Source organism: Rissa tridactyla, chromosome 6 (assembly GCF_028500815.1).
Source record: "Rissa tridactyla isolate bRisTri1 chromosome 6, bRisTri1.patW.cur.20221130, whole genome shotgun sequence".
Taxonomy (NCBI): Eukaryota; Metazoa; Chordata; class Aves; order Charadriiformes; family Laridae; genus Rissa; species Rissa tridactyla.
This window is the reverse complement of record NC_071471.1, coordinates 21,852,144-21,870,220: the sequence shown is the minus strand read 5'-3', so window position 1 is coordinate 21,870,220 and position 18,077 is coordinate 21,852,144. Positions and strand designations below refer to the sequence as shown.

At 40.0% G+C, this 18,077-nt stretch overlaps 1 protein-coding gene across 1 annotated transcript in view; it reads left to right on the top strand.

Annotated features, from left to right (window-relative positions):
• The window catches only part of WDFY1 (WD repeat and FYVE domain containing 1), a 28,505-nt gene extending 14,634 nt beyond the window's left edge, over positions 1-13,871 (top strand). Inside the window, exons 6-12 of the mRNA XM_054204907.1 lie at positions 1,272-1,384; positions 3,976-4,102; positions 5,709-5,814; positions 8,174-8,275; positions 9,010-9,140; positions 10,147-10,255; positions 10,940-13,871. Of these exons, the coding sequence (XP_054060882.1) occupies positions 1,272-1,384; positions 3,976-4,102; positions 5,709-5,814; positions 8,174-8,275; positions 9,010-9,140; positions 10,147-10,255; positions 10,940-10,999 (748 nt within the window). The 3' untranslated portion in view covers positions 11,000-13,871. The remainder of the gene's footprint in view (positions 1-1,271; positions 1,385-3,975; positions 4,103-5,708; positions 5,815-8,173; positions 8,276-9,009; positions 9,141-10,146; positions 10,256-10,939) is intronic.
• Positions 13,872-18,077: the final 4,206 nt, after the last annotated feature.

Below are 18,077 nucleotides of genomic sequence, written 5' to 3'. Positions count from 1 at the left end.
ATTCTTTACTGGATTAGTGGGGATAATGCTATCCTGAACTTCCAAAATGAAGAAAGGATCACGTGTTCAAGGACTTAATGGATTTGTTGAAAGCAAATTGTTTATCTCGGGATTCTGAAGGCCTAAGAGGGATTTCAGAATGTCAACAGATGACAAAACCTCTGCTTTTTCACTTATGGTGGTGGGCTTTTTGGTATAGTGACTTTTTAAAGTTAGTCTTTTCTGTTGCTTATTATGGACTATCTTACTAGCTGCTGCTTTTGTTTTTTTTTGTGGCTCCAGGAGGACAGGTGAGTTGATCCACAACTCTTGGGTTATGTGGTATCATCTGCATGGGCTTTTCGTAGCTCTTGCTTATATCCTGAATAGCAAAAGCCTTTTAAAGGTGGCAAATGATCTGGTCCCATCCAGCTTGCTGTGCTTTAGTTTACATAGTTTAGTTACATAGTGACAAAAACTGAATATCAGAAAATTGTTATGATATGTAATGATTTTATCAAATATGTCACCTTGTTAGTAGATCACATGTTAGGATGTGGTGTGGCTTTTATGTCAGTGTTAAATGAGAGAACTCTTTCTCAAATACGGTTCAGTCTTCGATACCGTGGTGAAGGACCTGCATCAGTAAACTTGAAACTACAGAGAGCAGAACAAGAAATTAGATGGTCTCACCTTCTCAGTAGCTAGAAGATTGGGAGTGTACTTCCACTGTAAGGTGGAGGGTCAAAATCCTTGTATCTTAGTTTTCATGTCCTGGGGACATCAACTAGTATAACATACTACAAAACTAAGAGTTTATGGGAGCGGGTACTAGGTAAGACTGAATGCACCCAGCGTCCAGTGAGGTGCTCCTAATGGTAGCTCTGCACTGCAACAAGTAGCCTGAGGAGTTCTGGCATCTCTTTTGGAAGATCCTGAGTGTGTTCTGTAAATATCTGCTAGAAATGGTGTAAATCTACTTGGCTTGCCTTTAAGTAGGAGATGGATTATCTCATGGCTTCTCCAGTGGCTTTCTGAAATGTTTCTCACTTGTTTTCCATACCGTCTTACTTGCACATGTAGGGAAGGGTGAGGAGAAGAGAGGAATGAAAAAGGCTTAACTATTACAGTCTCCAACCCCTTTGGAAGTAGTTATGTAGATATTTATCTGTCATATTAAAATGTTCTTTTCCAATTTGTTTAGAGTCTGTAGCTGACAGCTGTGCTATCTGTTTCAGTCTTGCAAAATACTTCTAAAGAACAAAGGGGGCTTCTCCTTGACTGGTGTTCAGATATGATTATGAAACTCGGCATGCATTTGTTGGTGATTATTCTGGACAGATCACTCTCCTGAAGCTTGAGCAGAATACAAGCTCAGTTATCACAACACTCAAAGGGCATGAAGGTAAAGTAACTCTTCCTCTAAATTCCACTTGACCCAGATGATAGTACCTGTTTGTAAATCGGGACATTCAGTTGGATATCTACCCCTTAAGGATAGGTGTCGGATAAACAACTAGTGCAGGGTAGCAGCTATCAAAAGCCGTACATATGACTGTCTCTTAAAGAACAGACACATTCTTGCTGATGAGAGATCTTTGCCTTACAAATACTGACAGGTATTTTTATTATAGATGAAGAATAAAGGTAAACATATGCATTCAATTAAACACAAGTTATCCACTAGATGGCCACCTTTAAAAACTTTAGTCTCCTTAACATTAAAAAGAAAGGATGAGAATGTGTTACCTTTTTTTTCCCCACCCTCTGGAGACCTTGTATTACTATAAAAAAATATGTAAAGCAGCTTTAGCAACCCCCAATCTAGATTCTAAAAAGCCGCCTAATTCTTCACAATGCTGACTTTAATGTTCTGATCGGTCTTAATGAGACTCCAGTTTCCTATGTTTAGCTGAAACTAAGCTATATGCAAGAAATTTAGAGAGCCTTTGAGAATCAAAAGTGTCTAGTCAAAGACAAATGTCCCATCCTGCGTAGTATAGCTGAAGTCCTTATATCAAATAGTCTGTAACATGATATGGAGCCACTGTCCACTGTAATGAATAAGGCAAGAATGCAAATCACAGAAGAATATGTAATTTAATAATATGCTGAGAGAAGAAAACAAGACTTAATGCCTCTTCCCATGTGGTACTGGCAACTTTCAAATCAGCTGACTAGTTTGGGTAGGGGTGAATTACTAAGTCGTAAGTGTCTGACCCACTGGAAAAGACTGCCTTGTTTCATAGCTGTAAGTATAGAGTAGACTTTGTTAAAGCTGGGTAGACTCCAGATTTACAGATGACTGCAAAATGATAAAGCCGGCTTTGAATGAGGGAGGCAAGTTGAGATTTTCAAATAAATGCCTCTTCTGCTTTCAAGCAGAATTTCAGATTGTTTCAGTTAAGAGCAAAATAATTCTCCTGGCCCTAGAGACTCCTTTACCTCTGTATGCTTTAGCACTAGTCGGTGTTAAAATGCAACTCCTCGATAGATGATATTGTTAGTCTGAAATCAGTGTATCTCGACATGGCACTACTATTGAGTTGTGGTGGGCCTCCGAGCACCAACTTCAGCAGTGCTGTAAGCATGCAGACAGCTTTGCCTTATATATAAGTTCCTTAAGGGGATTGTGATCCTCAAAACAAGAATTGATCTAGTATAGAAGTCGATTAAATTTGATGGGCAGGAACAGGTTTTTCTTCAATTGGTGTAATAGTAGTTCCTTCATCTTTTTTATTTTATGTTTTTTTTTAAAGCAAAACAGATTATGTGTAACCTTTTTTCCTCCACAGTATTTGCATAACATTCTCAAGGCCTGGTAACTCTAAACTTAAATGGCATCTAGTTCTTCTCTGAGTGCAGCTGTGTTTGCCAGACTTCAAAAGTCTGACTTCATCTTGTTTCCTTTCTAGCTCTTGCCTAACTGTGACTTCATAAGCAAGCAAGGTTTGCTTTGCAGTCTAAATGGTTTTAGAACTTGTCCTTCAACAGTCAGCTTGCAGAACTCTCCATATTTAACAGCCTACTCTGTGCAAGGCTGAGATAATACTCAAATCCGCCTTTTATGGTGCGAATGGTCACTGTTCTCTCGGAGACAACTGTTTCCAAATGGGTCAGTCTGAAAACAGTGTAGCCGTAAAGGAGGCAAGAAAAATCTCTCGCTCCAGAGAGCTGGAATAGACTGATTTGGGCTGTAATTACCATTCGTCTTGCTTTCAGACTAACAAGGCTTTTGATGACAACTGAGCAATGGAAGGATGCTTTAAAGGGAAGGCTGTCTGTAGGGAATAAAATGTTCAAGTGACTTCAAAACTATAGGCAGCATGAGTGACAAAATTACTTCTTCAGTCTCCTGTCTACATTGCCATATATACGGGTTTAGTATAAGACCGCTACTATCAGATGACTCGTTTCTTTCTATGTCTGACTAATGAGGCGCACAGCCAGGTTGGGCCTTCTGAAATCTGGTTTTGTGATTTAGTATGTAGTGGCCAGATTTAATAGTAGCAGTGAAACTCACTTGGTTTCTTATTCCAACTATTTTGAAGTTGTAAATAGTTATGTAAGTGAGGTGGTTTACCTGTGAACATTGCATGCTGTCCTGCAGCCACTGTACAATACTTACTGTATTGTAGATACTAGTCTCTGCTTGGCAAGTTTTAGTACTTTTCATCTTCCAAAGATCGCATAGCAGCCTACTGACTCTTTAACAACTACCTAAATACAAGAGGCAGAAAGCTAATTATTCAAACTTTCTGGCTTATTCTTTGCATCTAACTTTCTTCTTAGAGATGTTTTGTTCTATTGTCAAATGTTCTTTGCCTCTCTAGCAGGACTGTGTCTTGCTGTTGCATGCTGTCCTTTGCCTTAAGGCTTTTGATATCTGTTACTGTAGTAAAGGAGTACCTCAGGTTTCACTTTAATAGCCCAGAAGAACATCATTATGCTGGGGAGTGACTCCCTTAGATCTAACTGCAGAATGTTCTTTCCTAGGAAGTATTACTTCCCTGTGGTGGGATCCTGTTCAACGACTGCTCTTCTCAGGTGCCTCTGATCACAGCATTATCATGTGGGATATTGGTGGAAGGAAGGGGCGAACGCTGCTGCTCCAGGGACATCAGTATGTAACCGTGTCTTATTTTTTCTACATGTTCTGTAATGAACACAGAGTCCCAGGAAGACTAAACAGCATGGCAAAATACCTGAATCCTTGTGAATAATGGAGAAAATAACCTTTTGCAGAACTCTGAAGACTTTCAGGGGGAAGAAGGATAATCAGTACTAGGAAAGCATTACTGATAAATCCTTTTTTTGCTCATGTTTGATACTACTAAACCATGGGTAATGAGAACATAACATAAAAGTAGGTTATAGAAAGAGGTGGGTAAAAATCCTAAATCATCTTGCTTGGACTTGATGTAAAAGTTGCATGCTTCTGTATTGTAAATACTTCCTTGAGTTGCCTGTGAGGGTGGGGCTAGAAACTTAATGCGTAAGCATGTTTGTGTACCCATGTAGAATAAGTTTCAATATGTTCCTGTTCTCTGTGTATCAGTGAGGTGATAAACTGATTGGCTAAATGACAGGGGGTGGGGGTCTCAGCATCAGAAAAGCATGTCACATCTCCAGAGTTCTGTGGGATTAGGTAGTTGTCTGTATTTAATCAACTCTTTATTTTTACAGACACATAACACTAGCTGCCATTTTTAAATCTAGGGCCTTAGTTCAGTCTGACAGGCAGTGCACCACTGAAGATATATTCTACTTAGAAACGCAGTGGTAGTAGAGATCTTGTTTATGTTTAAAGATGTATTTGTATAGTGCATTCTCCTCTTGTCTAATTCCATAGATGCCTCCATCCACCTTTGATCAAGACTGATAGCCTTAGCCCTAGAACTCTTGTTAAATCTTGAGGATTTAGTTTTATGGCTAAAGAACTAATAATAGAGTACTGGTTACAAAAAAGTAACTGAAGTCAGTGACTGGAGGACTTTATACTGCTGTTACTGCTGCATCATGTGTCCTGGTGAAGACTTATAACACTGTTAGTTTCTCTTCAGACATCACACTTAGCATCAAACTTCATACTGAATGGGAAAGTAAGTTCTTCTGAGAAGCAGAATGGCTTTTTTAATTCAACTTAGATGTTGCAAAGCAGTCTAATACCATTGAGATCCTTTGTTTAGTTTATTAGGGTAGACATATTTCGCCATGACTTTATTTAGGATTAAACTGTCTTACTGGTGAATGCATGCTTTGTTTTGCAGCTGCAGGCTTACATACTGTGACTTGTTAGCAAAAGTGGAAGCTCCATCTGCTTCCTGTATCTTGAAACAAATATTTCTCTTTATTTTTCCAGTTGTCTCTGTTTTGATAACTGGCTCTCCTTGCCAACACAGAAGAGAATTTGCATGTACACTCTGGGCCAGTTGACACTCAGCTCACTGTCAGTGCTTACTCCCAGCAAATGTTAGCATGGAACTGTACCTCTGGTATTCTGGTCAAGGCTGTAAGAACACTGCTCTAGGCAACATCCTGATGCTATGATAGTGCTTAGGTGACAGCATCTGTTCTCTCATCTTCATAGCTCTACTTAGTAGACTTAGCAAAGTGTTGGAAATCAGTTTTGGCTTCCTAGGTAGCTTTACAAGGATAAACTGGGGTTTGGTGGGAAACTAAGCTTTGTTTTAATACGTATGGGTAAATAGTGTCTACTTTGTTTGCAGTGACAAGGTGCAGGCTATCTGTTACATCCAGCTGACACGTCAGCTGGTATCTTGTTCAGCTGATGGGGGAATTGCTGTTTGGAACATGGATATCAGCCGAGAAGAGGTAAGGTCATGTTCTAGATCAACAATTTTTTTATTGTTTTTTATTTTTTTCTCTTTTCAGAGGCTGATGTGGCTTTGCTTAGTCAGTTCTGCAGGCTGTTTTTCTCATATCGCCTGCAACTTAAGACTGAATGATGTTATTAAAACCTGTATGAAAATCTATGACTGTCCAATTGCAGTGGATGGATTCCCAGGACAGGAGAAGTGCAGGACAGGCTTGGGACTGCTTAGATTCTTATCTCAATGAGACAACATGGTCACTGGAATGGCTACAGCCTTTGCTGCTGGAACTCTCTAAAGCATGCAAGCCTTTACAGTATAGAAACCAATGGACTGTGCTTCAGCAGTCTTGAAATAAGTTCTCAACTCATGTCAAAGCAGGTAAAGAAGTTTTGAGATGCAGCTCATAATGTAGAGTATCAGTCCCCAGACAATATATTTTCTAAAGATCTCAGTACACAGCAAACCAGCCTGCCATGTACATTCTTTCTGCATCAGTTCATATCCATCATAGGAGCTGAAAAGATGTATATTACTACTATCGTTGGTTAAACCATAATTATAGAAGTTAGCTTTGGTTGTCCCCATAAAGCAGTATTTAAGGCTCAGCCTTCTGTGCCCCATTGCTTTTCCTTAAATGCAAGTGTCATGGGTAAGAACTGTTTTTCTGACATGTGTTGAGCTGTCACCTTAAACACGCTGAATGCTGCATGTGATTCTAACATTTTCAGCATCTCTCCAAAACTTCTGTGATATTATGAATCTTTGTAGTTGCAAGGAATTGACTTAGAATACAATTGGGAAAACAAGATGTGGCCATTTCTCTTCTGGATCTGCACACAATAATTAAGGGATCTTCTGAATAATAGGCAGTTTTAATACAATTAAAATAATATGGTTAACTTAGAACAGCCATGATGTCTCAGAACTCATTAGAAAAACATAATAGAGCCCAGTCCAAAAGCAAAGAAACTAAACGCGTGAAGAATGATGAACATACTGCCTCTGAAGCATTAGCTAGCGAGTCATGTTATAGGGTATTCTCAAATACACACTAATGCGCGCAAGACTAGAAGACAGACTCTTTTGATTAAAAGGAATGGTAACTCCACTAACAGCCATACCATTGATCTTGGGCGGTTCCAACTGTATGTTAGTAACAGTGTTGGAAGTGTTGGCAGGTTTTTACTTCCTATTTAATGCCTGAATAGGAAGATACCCTGTTTTTCTGTTAGAGACAGCCAGAAAGTGGATTGTCTTCTCAAAAATGCTATTAAGTGAAAACTGCTATTGTAAGTAACTGAAAGAAGCAATATGGAACATCTCACTTGGCAGAGAGGCGACTCATTTCTTCTTTCCTTCCCACCCCCCATGCTGGAAACGTTACTGCCCTTTACAGTATTTTCCACTGGCATGGGGGAAGGAAGGGGATGCAATCGAGGTTGAAGATGTAGGGGATGCAACCAAGGTTGAAGATGTAGGAACTGGACATCTGGTATTAACAAATATTGATGGTGATATGGTGGCGCAACTGACAATATTATTGTTTTATTACTGTCAACAATGGATGTAAGTGAATTGAGAAGAAAAGCTTCTTTGTTCTTCTAGCTTTCTTCCTTTTGTGTTTCAGGGAGACTCCCCCATCAGATGTGTAAAGTTGTATAGAATACACGTGTTCTAATTCAAGTCTATATATGAAAAATATTGTGCCTCTCTTTCCGTCCCTTACAAGGACGCTCAGTTGAAGTATCTGAGAGTGCTGAAATATGTGAAAGCTACAATTATTTTCATTTGGCTGAGTCCATTTATGACAGGAAAAATATGTGGGTGGGAGAAGGGATGCATAATGAATATGTGGGCAGGATGCAAAGTGCAGATGAGTTCTTCATTATCTCAGACTGCAATTCTAGGGAAGCAGACAAGATATTTACTTCAGAATTTACTTCTTGACCTCCCTTCTTAGAAGGGATGACTGCCTCATAGCTTCTGCAACTTGGATTACACTAGCCCTTAAAAATCATCTAGGCAACCAGAGCAGCAGTCTTTGAATGCCTGCAGCAAGTTTAATAACTTAGATGTTTGAATTAGTTTTCTTATTAAGACAGTAACATAACCTACTGCTGTGGGCTTAAAAAGTATAGGAGGTGTGTAGGTACAAGTAACTGTAGTCTTGGGTTTGTGGTTTTTTGTACTGAGCTTCCTATGTACTATACCGTAGGCAAACTATTGTTGTAATGTCTAGAGCTGAGACAGGGCATCTTTCCAAGTAAAACTTTACTTTGGGCTCTTAAAACAAACTTCCTTGGCTGTTGTATGAGGAAAAATAATTCTGATTGTTTGCATCTCTTGCTCTTTTGTAGGCTCCTCAATGGCTAGAAAGTGATTCCTGTCAGAAGTGTGAACAACCTTTCTTCTGGAATATAAAGCAAATGTGGGACACAAAGACATTAGGGTTAAGACAGGTGAGATCGCTGGTTTGAGTGCTTAGCTGTACTTCAGCACTTAAGCAAAATGCAAACAGAAAACCACTAAAGCTGTTAGATCTTTTAAACTGTTGGTTTTTTGCTGCTTTGAAGTGAGGGTTTATTGAGAGGTTACAGCTTCTAGGCAGTGCTAAGAAATTTCCAAGTTCTATGGAAAGTGTTGCATCAAACTTCTATCACAGGGCAAAGCAGGCTGTGCTGGGACTGCTCCGTTGGATTTCTCTGAATATTTCTGTACACTGAAGCTGTGGATAGCTAATCCTCAAGTGTTGTGTGAAGTAGCACACAATGCCCCATAACTGAGAAAACTGCAGCCTAACATAAGGTTATAAGGTACTCAGTTCAGTGAAGCAGCTTTCTTTTTGGAGGGACTGGACGGGCACCAAGACACCCATCTGTTTCTGGCTTTCTTAGACTGTTATTTTCTTGGTTGCTTGTTCAGCCCTCTTTTTCCTCTGCTCCCAGAAAGAGCTTGCAAAAGGGGAAGAGGATGGACAGGGAGAATAAGGAGGTAAACCCATTAATGGCCAGCAAGACTCTTCAGAACTCCAGAGTCCTTGGTCTTTGCTTGAAGTAACAGAAAACTTCCTAACAGTTTGCTTCCTAACAGGTTGCAAACCAGAAACTTCATCGTTGTTGCTCAGTGAAAACTTGATAAAGTGGTCAAGTGGCACAATATGGTGATTTGTTTGTTTGCTTTTTCCTCCATGAAGCATCACTGCAGAAAATGTGGACAAGCAGTATGTGGCAAGTGCAGTACCAAGCGGTCAAGTTACCCGATCATGGGATTTGAGTTCCAGGTCCGTGTCTGTGATTCCTGTTTTGAGTCAATCAAGGATGAAGAGTGAGTATTAAGGAGTAATAGATTAAAGTAATACTGCTGAGGTGCAGAAACACTTCTGCCTGCTCCACATCCACACACAATGCTACACAAACATGGCAAGCTGACTCTGCTAAAAGGCCACCTTTGCACTGCAGTAGCAGAGATCCCTCAGCTGGCTCTGCAAGCTGATTTAGATCAGATGTAGTATTACAGCTTTATCCACTTGATTTCTTCTTTTCCATGAGCCCAGATCTAGAGTTGAAACGTATTTGTCTCAAGACTTCTGTTCAGGTAAAGGCTATTGATTGCACTTAAAAGTTGCTAAATGGTGCCTGATAATGCATTACAGCTGCCAGGATGTATATGCGTTAATTCACGTACACTTACTGAAAACTGTTCCTACAGGAATATTCATCACAGCCCAACATTATTTTCCCCATGCAAGCAAATTGGGTTAAACATCATTTGCTGTCTCATTAAACTACTCTTAGCAATGAATGAAACCCCTTTTCATTTCGATATGAACAACACTTCACTGTTCACTGTCCTGTCACCTCCTTGGACACCTGGAGTGCTAAAGGACCAAAGTAATCAGATGCCAATATTGGGGGTGTTGTGTTGTTGCTGTCATTTGGTTTTTTGTTGGTGTCTTTTTGTTTTATGAAAGAGAGAGGTGCTGTGCCCTAGTCGACTCACTATAGCCAGCAGGAAAAAATGTAGCTGAGCTTGACTTTATAAACCAAAAGTAGAATTATTTATTAATGCAGTGTCCCGCTTCTGCTCTAGTACTATTAACAGTCAGGCTGCAGGAGGCCAGGAAATGTCACACCTATGTAACTACTCAAGCAATGTCATAGCATGACTTGCTAATTTAATTCTGTCCCCTTTAATATGGCACTGCAGTTCTCAGGACTGATTTATTAGTACTTAGGCAACTTAATTTTCTTGTAAGTTTATTTTGTACTGGTATAATGATGCCATCAAGCTTCATCTGATGGCTGGTTTCTTTTGAATTGTTCTCTTGCAGCCGTACTTCCTTGGCAACCTTTCATGAAGGAAAACACAACATTTCACATATGTCCATGGACATCTCCAGAGGGCTAATGGTGACTTGTGGGAGCGACCGGATTGTGAAGGTATTCATGTACCTCTTTCTCTATTTGTACTTACATGACAACTGTTGCTATAAAGCTAACTGTTGTGGGTAGCAAGAATTGTATTTGTTGCCGACTGTTCCTCCTGTTGCTGAATGAGGAAATGACCTGAAACTCCACTATGTGGAGTCTAGCTGTCAGAACTGGTTACTGTTGGTGTCCTCTGGACAAACAAAGCAGGCAGCAGCAGTAGGAGAGACTGCCAGTGGCCTTAAAGACACAGACATGATGAAACATGAAGGCTTCCTTCACTGAGCTCCCTGGCTTCTTGGAGCATTGCCACTAAAAGCCCTGGTTATAACAGTGACATGGAAATCAGATGATGTAGGATCTTGCTGTGCTTAAGCTATGCATCCTCCATGCATGTCAGAACTGAGACTGTTCCAGTGTGTCCCTGTTTTTCTGTAAGCATGTTTATAACAAACTGCATAGCATTTTTTAAAACAGACCTACAGAGAACTCCTAGAAGACTCTTTTGAGCCCTAAGTTTGGCTTTTGGTTTGGAAGGCTGGTATAACTTGATGACGTTTTCCTCAAGTATAGCTTAAAGAGGTTTTGTTACCTTGTGTCCAGGGAGGTCTTTATGTTTGCTTCTGTGTCTCTTACAGAAATACCTCTTAGGTCTTACAATAATGCTATGTAATTCTCCACAATATTTTCTTCCAGATCTGGGACATGACACCGGTAGTTGGTTGCAGCCTTGCAACTGGCTTCTCTTCACGCTGATCTCATACCCAACAGGTTTATGCACCTTATGTACAGCAATACGCACCGAATGAATGGAATCGTTCTTAAGAATATTACCGCAAACACTGGTTGCTTGATTCTTCTCCTGCTGCTGTTCCAGGATGGACAGTCACCTTTGTAGAGCACGGCTTTTCTGTTGGGCTCACCGGGAATCTCCTTGGTGCGGAAGTGCAGTTTTGCAGCCTCTTGGACTAACGTAAAATGGCTTACCTGCAATATGACACCTTGATGAAAGGACCTGTTGTTTCTCGGTTTACATATGTAGTGTTAACGATGTGCTATCTCTGCTGATATATCTTGTACAGATAACCTTGTAGCTAAAACATTATCAGAGTAAAATGAGTGTAGTAAATTCGATTTGTGCAAATAGTAAAATAACTTATTTTCTCTTCCAAAAAGCAGTTGTGTAGAAATACTTTTGAGCAGTCACTGTCTAAACTGCCTCCAAAAGGTATGTTGGTTATTCCTATGGAAGGAGGAGATACTTCAAAGTGGCAGGTAGCTTCTTTCAGATGAGATAATAAGAGAACCTTTGATCACACAAGATTTCCTTTATTGGCTTTCTTGTAGTGTTTGTCTTCAAGTTCAGTTATTAGTGAAGTCACTTTTGTGGAACAACTGTTCTGTTTAGGTAGCTGGTGAGTCTTCGAACAATTCTAGGCTCTTTAAGTAGTGTTTTAGCATAGCTAATAAACTTCTGTAGTTCTTATGAAAACATGCAGCCCAGCTACTCTACTCTAAAGACAGGTCGTAGGTATGAGCCGTGTACTTTGACAACTCTATAATGCTGTTAGAATGGGAAGCTAAGCAAATCTGCCTTGTTAAATGTAATGGCTAAGAAAAAATGGCCAGCTAAATTTTAGAGACTTTTTCCTGTGGAAAGGCTGATGTTTCTTTAATGGTAGGGAACCTGTCTAAGTGCAGCATAAATTCAAATACTGCCTTGGTGTTGCTTAAAACAGATAAATACTGAGCAATAATTACTGAGGTACAGAACAGCTGCTTTTTTCCCTGCACCTAGGTCTGTTAATCCTGAGATATCTATATTGATCTTTTCCTGTTTCAAAGCTGAGAAGTATGAAGAAGAGCTGGGAGGCTTTTATGACTGTGCAGTTGGTCCGTACAGGAAATAACTAATGAGATACTGTCAATAAATTGGTCTGTCAGTTGTGTGAATTTCCTACATTTGAACATTGTACGGAGAACTTATTTTGAAACTTTGAAAGCTAAGGAAATATGTCACAGAGTTTAAGCTTGGAGCTATTCAGATTTTTCTGAAAACAGATGCATATGTGTGAGGACAAAAAATGTGGGTAGGTCAGCTGGCCCAGAATAGATGGTGTTGCACAACTATCAAAGGTAATAGGCTCTTTCTGGCAGAGGACTTAAGGGTTAGACTGTCTTTCTTTACAGCAACAATCAAGTGGTGCTATGAGTGTTAGTGAATTCAAGTCCTAGGAGTGTAACTTGACACTAATAATCTGCATTGGACCATGCTGTAGGCTGAAATAGATGAAGATCATGGTATCATTCATACGTCATGATTCACTTGCATTTTAAGCCAAAAAGCTGGTAGTCTCCAAAGGGCATTAGAATCCAGAGTATATTAGTTACTGTTCTTTTGGATCTGGCTTTGTCTGCCTTTCCATGGGCCTTCTCTGGAAGTTTTGCGAAGAGTCTTTTAATTTGCTAGGCTTATTGGGCCACTAAAGAATAAACAAACCCCTCTTTTGTGGGAATCCCAAAACTTGTCTTACCTTCAATTTGGGATTTAGCACTAGTCACACTGATTTGATTCATCCCTTGCTACATGCTGTATAGCTTACGTTTTTTATGAAGGCTTATTTCTAAGCTATTGAGAGAAAATCAATAATAAATCAAAAATAAATGCAGCTTTCTGCTCTGAAGGCTTTCACCCGTGTAAACTAGGAAGGAAACTGAGTGGTTGAAGGGGTGAATTAGCCCTGATAATGCTCTGCATTTACTTTCAGACTTCTTCCTACCTGGGTTTGGAAGAGAACGGAGGCCGCCTTCCTTGCAGCGTGTAAGGCTGAACATGAGTTACATTGCTAGAACTGTTTAAGATCCTACTGTGCTGTGGTAAGGAGGATCTAGGGTTGTGAGTTAAGCTGGGAGATCGATGTAGGTATGGGATGAATAGCATCTTTTTCAAACCAGACGTTCCAAAACTTACAGCAGTGATACCGAGGTGTAACTCCTTTGCAGCTAGCACTCCTGAGCTTCAGCTTTTTTAGTTCTGATTAGTCAACGTGCCCCCTGCTCAGCATGCAGCTCCCCCCCTTCCCTGTGAATACTTCCTCTGCTTCTTGACAGCCACCTATCTTACATTATGGTTTTGCCACTAAATAATATATTCTCTATTACATATTGTTAAACCTAAGGAATCTATTTTCTATAATTGATATACTTAAAGGTAGTGTCAGTTCAGATGTAACAAGACAATTATGGCTGCTAAATCATTAGTCATTTAAGTATACTCTTGGTGTTGAATGAGTAATCCTTACAAACCACTAAAGAGATAGTGTTTTTGTTTAGAAACAACTATTTTGAAGGCACATACTCTCTCATGAAATTGAACATACTTCAATGATGTCAACTCAAGTGTGCAATTACTGAGAAGGCTTGATTTGAAGCATTACTAGTCTCGCTTGTATAACCTCCTTCATTGGGGCAGGGAAGGGGAGCAAAGGGTACTAATATGGGCTCATTCTTTACTAGTTGTATTTATGTACCCTGCATAGTTAAGAGATGCTAGATAAATCCGTCCCTTGTTCCTTGTCTGTTTTTTAAACTTTGATTACATGTACAATAAAATATTTCTTGATATTCACTTAGTCTATTTGGATGATCCATCTTTTCTTCCGCTCTGTGAATTATGTGCTCTGGCTCCTCCTTTACATGGCCCATGTCCAAATTCTAGGTTGGAGGGAGAGCTTGTCAGATGTGTTGTAGTGGAGCTGAGTGAGCTGGAGCAGTAAGGTTAAAGGCCCATGATGAACTAACGAGCTGAGACAAACAACTGCTGCATGGCCCCAGCTAGGGATGTATAGCCTTATCCTGTGTCCTGCTTGCCAGCTTGTATAGACCTCTTCTCTGGTTCCCCTTCAGAGGTCTGCAAAGGTTCTTACAACATAGTGTCAGAGGATCAACCCCTTCCCTGAGAGCCCTTGGGACCCATCTGAGGTATTAGAGAAATACTAATTTATGCTGGATGGGATGAGCAGAGTCTACAATATGATATATACAGAGGACGCAAACTGCAGCCACAGAAGGTGGTTACACTTGTCTCATGACACTTTCTCACTGAGAAAGGATGGGGACAAGCCGGGCAGCATCCTTATTCCTCACAGTTACTCGCAGCCTTCACAGGCTCAAATACAGCACTGGCTGGCTTTTTAACACCTGGAGTGCCTGAATGTTGACCTGTTAACATGAGGTGTAGCTCACTGCTCCCTGCGGTATTCAGGAGCAGTAGAAGGAATCTGAAAGGGCTTCACAAACTCTTTCCATGTCTAAAGGGTGGCTGAGGAGCCTATGTGGTTTATAATACTGTAATTTTTTTTTTTTTTTTAACAAGACACATCTCATTTTGATCAGCTTAAACTTCTCACCTTTCCCAAGGCAAAATCCCCTGTTTTCTACTTCCAACAAAAATTGACTGGAAACAATGAAGCTGTTACTGATCTGTAGTCAGAAAAGCCTGTTTAGATGTCTGTGTAGACCATGTTATAGAATGTTTTAAATAAGGTATATGAACTCTGGATTAGTAAAGTTTGGAAGTGTTTGAGAATGCAAATGGTGTCCTTGTGGTGAAAGCACTATAATACATGTATTGGTTTTCTAAATGGGAATGCATAGTTGATTGCTTCTTACATTCCTTATGTTGCAACCTTCATTTAAGTTTCAGATAAGCTGTGTGGCAGGCCTTAGCAATGAGTTTTTTGGTGTGGCGTTGACTTCAACTATTGGAGATATTTTGAATACGCTAGATGCAGGAAAGGGACAGATTTTTACGTTGATCAGATTTACTACTGTATACTTCAGAAGGAAAGCTCTCTAAGGCTTTTTGTCTCTGTAGATGAAGTCCTCAGTTCTGAATGACCTGGCTAACAGTGAAATATCATGATCAAACTCTACAGAAAATGATGAATTTCTGCCAGTTTAACAGTTAAAAAAACCTCTTTTGTCATCAAGTAACCATCTTTCAGTGAGTTGTAGTGTGGCCTTTGAAGGCTTTCTCTGCTTCTCTCCTGAGTATAAGGCGATCTCTTAAGTGACTGCTACCAAATTGTCCCGCAAAGTTTTTTGCCCCTTTGGAGGAAGTAAGGGCATGGTCTCTAGGTAACTGCGTGTGGTCTACTGAACTCTATTAATATGTAAAAGCTAATAGTTGAACAGATTCAAAGACAGTAACACTTACTGGTTTTATCACTTCGGCAATGGAAGCAAACATCAAAATAATATCAGTAATAAAATCTATACAATTTCTTTTTCATAAATCTAAATATAAAATATTTTATCAAATAATAAACTTAAATGTATGGGGTCCATTAGACACTTTGCTTTCTGCTTCTATAGCATGAGCCTTTTCCCCTGCAACATACAGGCAGCTCATAGTTGCTGTAAATAATAGCCCTCCCACTCCCTTGTGTACCCAGGGTCTCTTACCAGTTTTATTGTACAATCTGTGCTCACACAGATAAGTTGAACCGTATTCTTTGACTTATTTTCGATGTCTTACACTAATTTTGGTGGGATTAACTGGCTTGTCTGCAGAATATGTGGTACATTAATTCCTAAACTGCTTTTTGTCACAAAGATATCATGGGTTGCCTTACATCTCGCTGTTAGAACTGAGTTACTAAGTAAGTCCTGTCAATTTTGTTTACCAAGGCCCCGGTGTGCTATGAATCATGCTTTCTGTGAGACGCCCAGCGGCTTAGGTATCTCTTAGCATTTATCCAGCTCAAACCCAAGATAAATTTATGTAGAAATACAGTTTGACTGTGGGATTTCCCATCTGTATTTTTATATGTTGTCTTTCAGTTTTTCCTCTGAAATGCTTTATATTATCCTGTTTTTCAGGAAACTGACTTGCAATAACCAATGTTATGGAGGTGCATGCTTTTCTCCCCTTGACCTTGTTTATAGGGAAAGACAAAGAATAGGGTTTAACTTGCTCCTAGCTTTGCTTCTGTAGCTGTCTTTCAAACAAAGAAGATACCATGACTCTCACTGTCTATATTAATTTTTATTTCTGAAGCCTGTTTTCCTTATGGTTTCAGCTGCTGAAAATCTATATGCACATATCTGTCAAAACTCTTTAAGTTTTCATGAGCTGAAGTGCACCCCTGGGCTGCTGATCAAGAGTGGGCATTGCTTGCTAACATTCCTTGCTGGTGTTGCTGCTAAGCCATAGCTGTTTTTCTGGTCTAGTACTGTCCTTTGTCTTTTCCTGGTTCTCATTCATTTCTCCTTCTTTCTCTCTTAGTTTATGGCTCCTTCTTCAGGTTTCCTCCGCAGCAGCATGTCCATGTTGGAGTTCAGCTCCTTGAGACAGGTGATAGCAGCTCTTGAAGCACAGCTGAACTCCTTGTCTCAGCCTCCTGATCTGTAAGAGTGAGCTGGTCTTGCAGTGGCTGAATTAAAGATGACCAAGGCAGCAGACGTGGAAGGTGAGTGTCTTTTGGGAAACAACCCATTACTTCGTCCTCAGATACGAGACTCCATCCCATTAAGCACCTATAGCAATGCAGCCAGAACTTGCTCTTTTGTTTGCTACAGCCTTTGCAACTTGCAAAAGAATACTGTAAAAGCAACTACCTCTTAGAACCATGACTGCGCGGTGTCCCAGCTAAGTGGTGGACACCAGAGGTTTTAATCTTGTTGATTGGTAGGGAAGGTCTGGGATCAACAGGACTGTCAATAGTACTTACAGGTTTTGGGGAATGTCAGGGCAATTTCTGTAAGGGTAGAGAAACGTTGCATGTGTCTAAATGGTGTTGGTGGGACATAGTTTAAAAATAGATCTCATAGGTGTTATCTAAAAGAGGGAAACAAGGCTGTAAATTGTGTTAGTTACAGTCCTTTTGTGGAGAAGAAATGCTGGGAATATGCATGCTTACAGGTAATGAGGGATGTTGCAGTCTTCCTTACTCCAAAGCAGCAGTTCTCTTGTTTCACAGTGTGTATATACCGACTGAGCACTCTGCTGTTTCAGAGGACGGTCTGAATGTGTGTAGATCTTACAACCAGGATGGAAAGGGGAAAAACATGAAAGAAACTGAATGAGTGAAGGTGGAGCGGGCCAAGAACTGAATGGCAATGTGGTTAAAGAATGCAGAGCCTTAATTTAAGGGGTTGTAAGGAAGGACAGTCTGGATCTAATAGCTGTTAATTCAACTGAACACAAGAGGGCTACAATAACACATTTTCTCTTGATAGAAGGAGAATTCTGGATGGAGCTTTATTAATGTCTGTCTACCTTTTGTCCTGCTTTTAGTTTTATACAGATGGGAAATGAAATAAAATGCTATTTGGCACCCTTTAAGTACTTGTGTACACCTATCACTTCAGTACAGGCTATGAGGATTTGAGACTGCTATTTTTAACAGTTTTCTAGTACTTTAAAGTGCTTAAATGTTGGGACTACTTACTGAGCATGCTATTGCTGCTGATAAAGTACCAAAACCTGTGGCACAGATATATGATTTGATATGTTCTCTAGTGATATGAATGCTTTGTTCTGCACTTAAATTGTGAAGAATCCAGATTGTGTGAGCAAATAAGGAAAAGGGAACATATGAGAAGCAGGGGAAAATTGTCTGGAAAAATACAAACCCCTGCCTGGTAACCAAGAACAAGTGTTAGATTGCTTCTCTATTGATCCAAAGTGCAATTAAAAGCTACCTCCTGCAGCTGAATTTAGATTGAGCTTTTAGAATTTTCTCTTTCCCCTACGGCCCTAGTATCAAGTGGAAAAAAACCTGCACAGCAGTCTCCTGTAAAATCACCAAGTGGAGTGTGCATCAGCCTG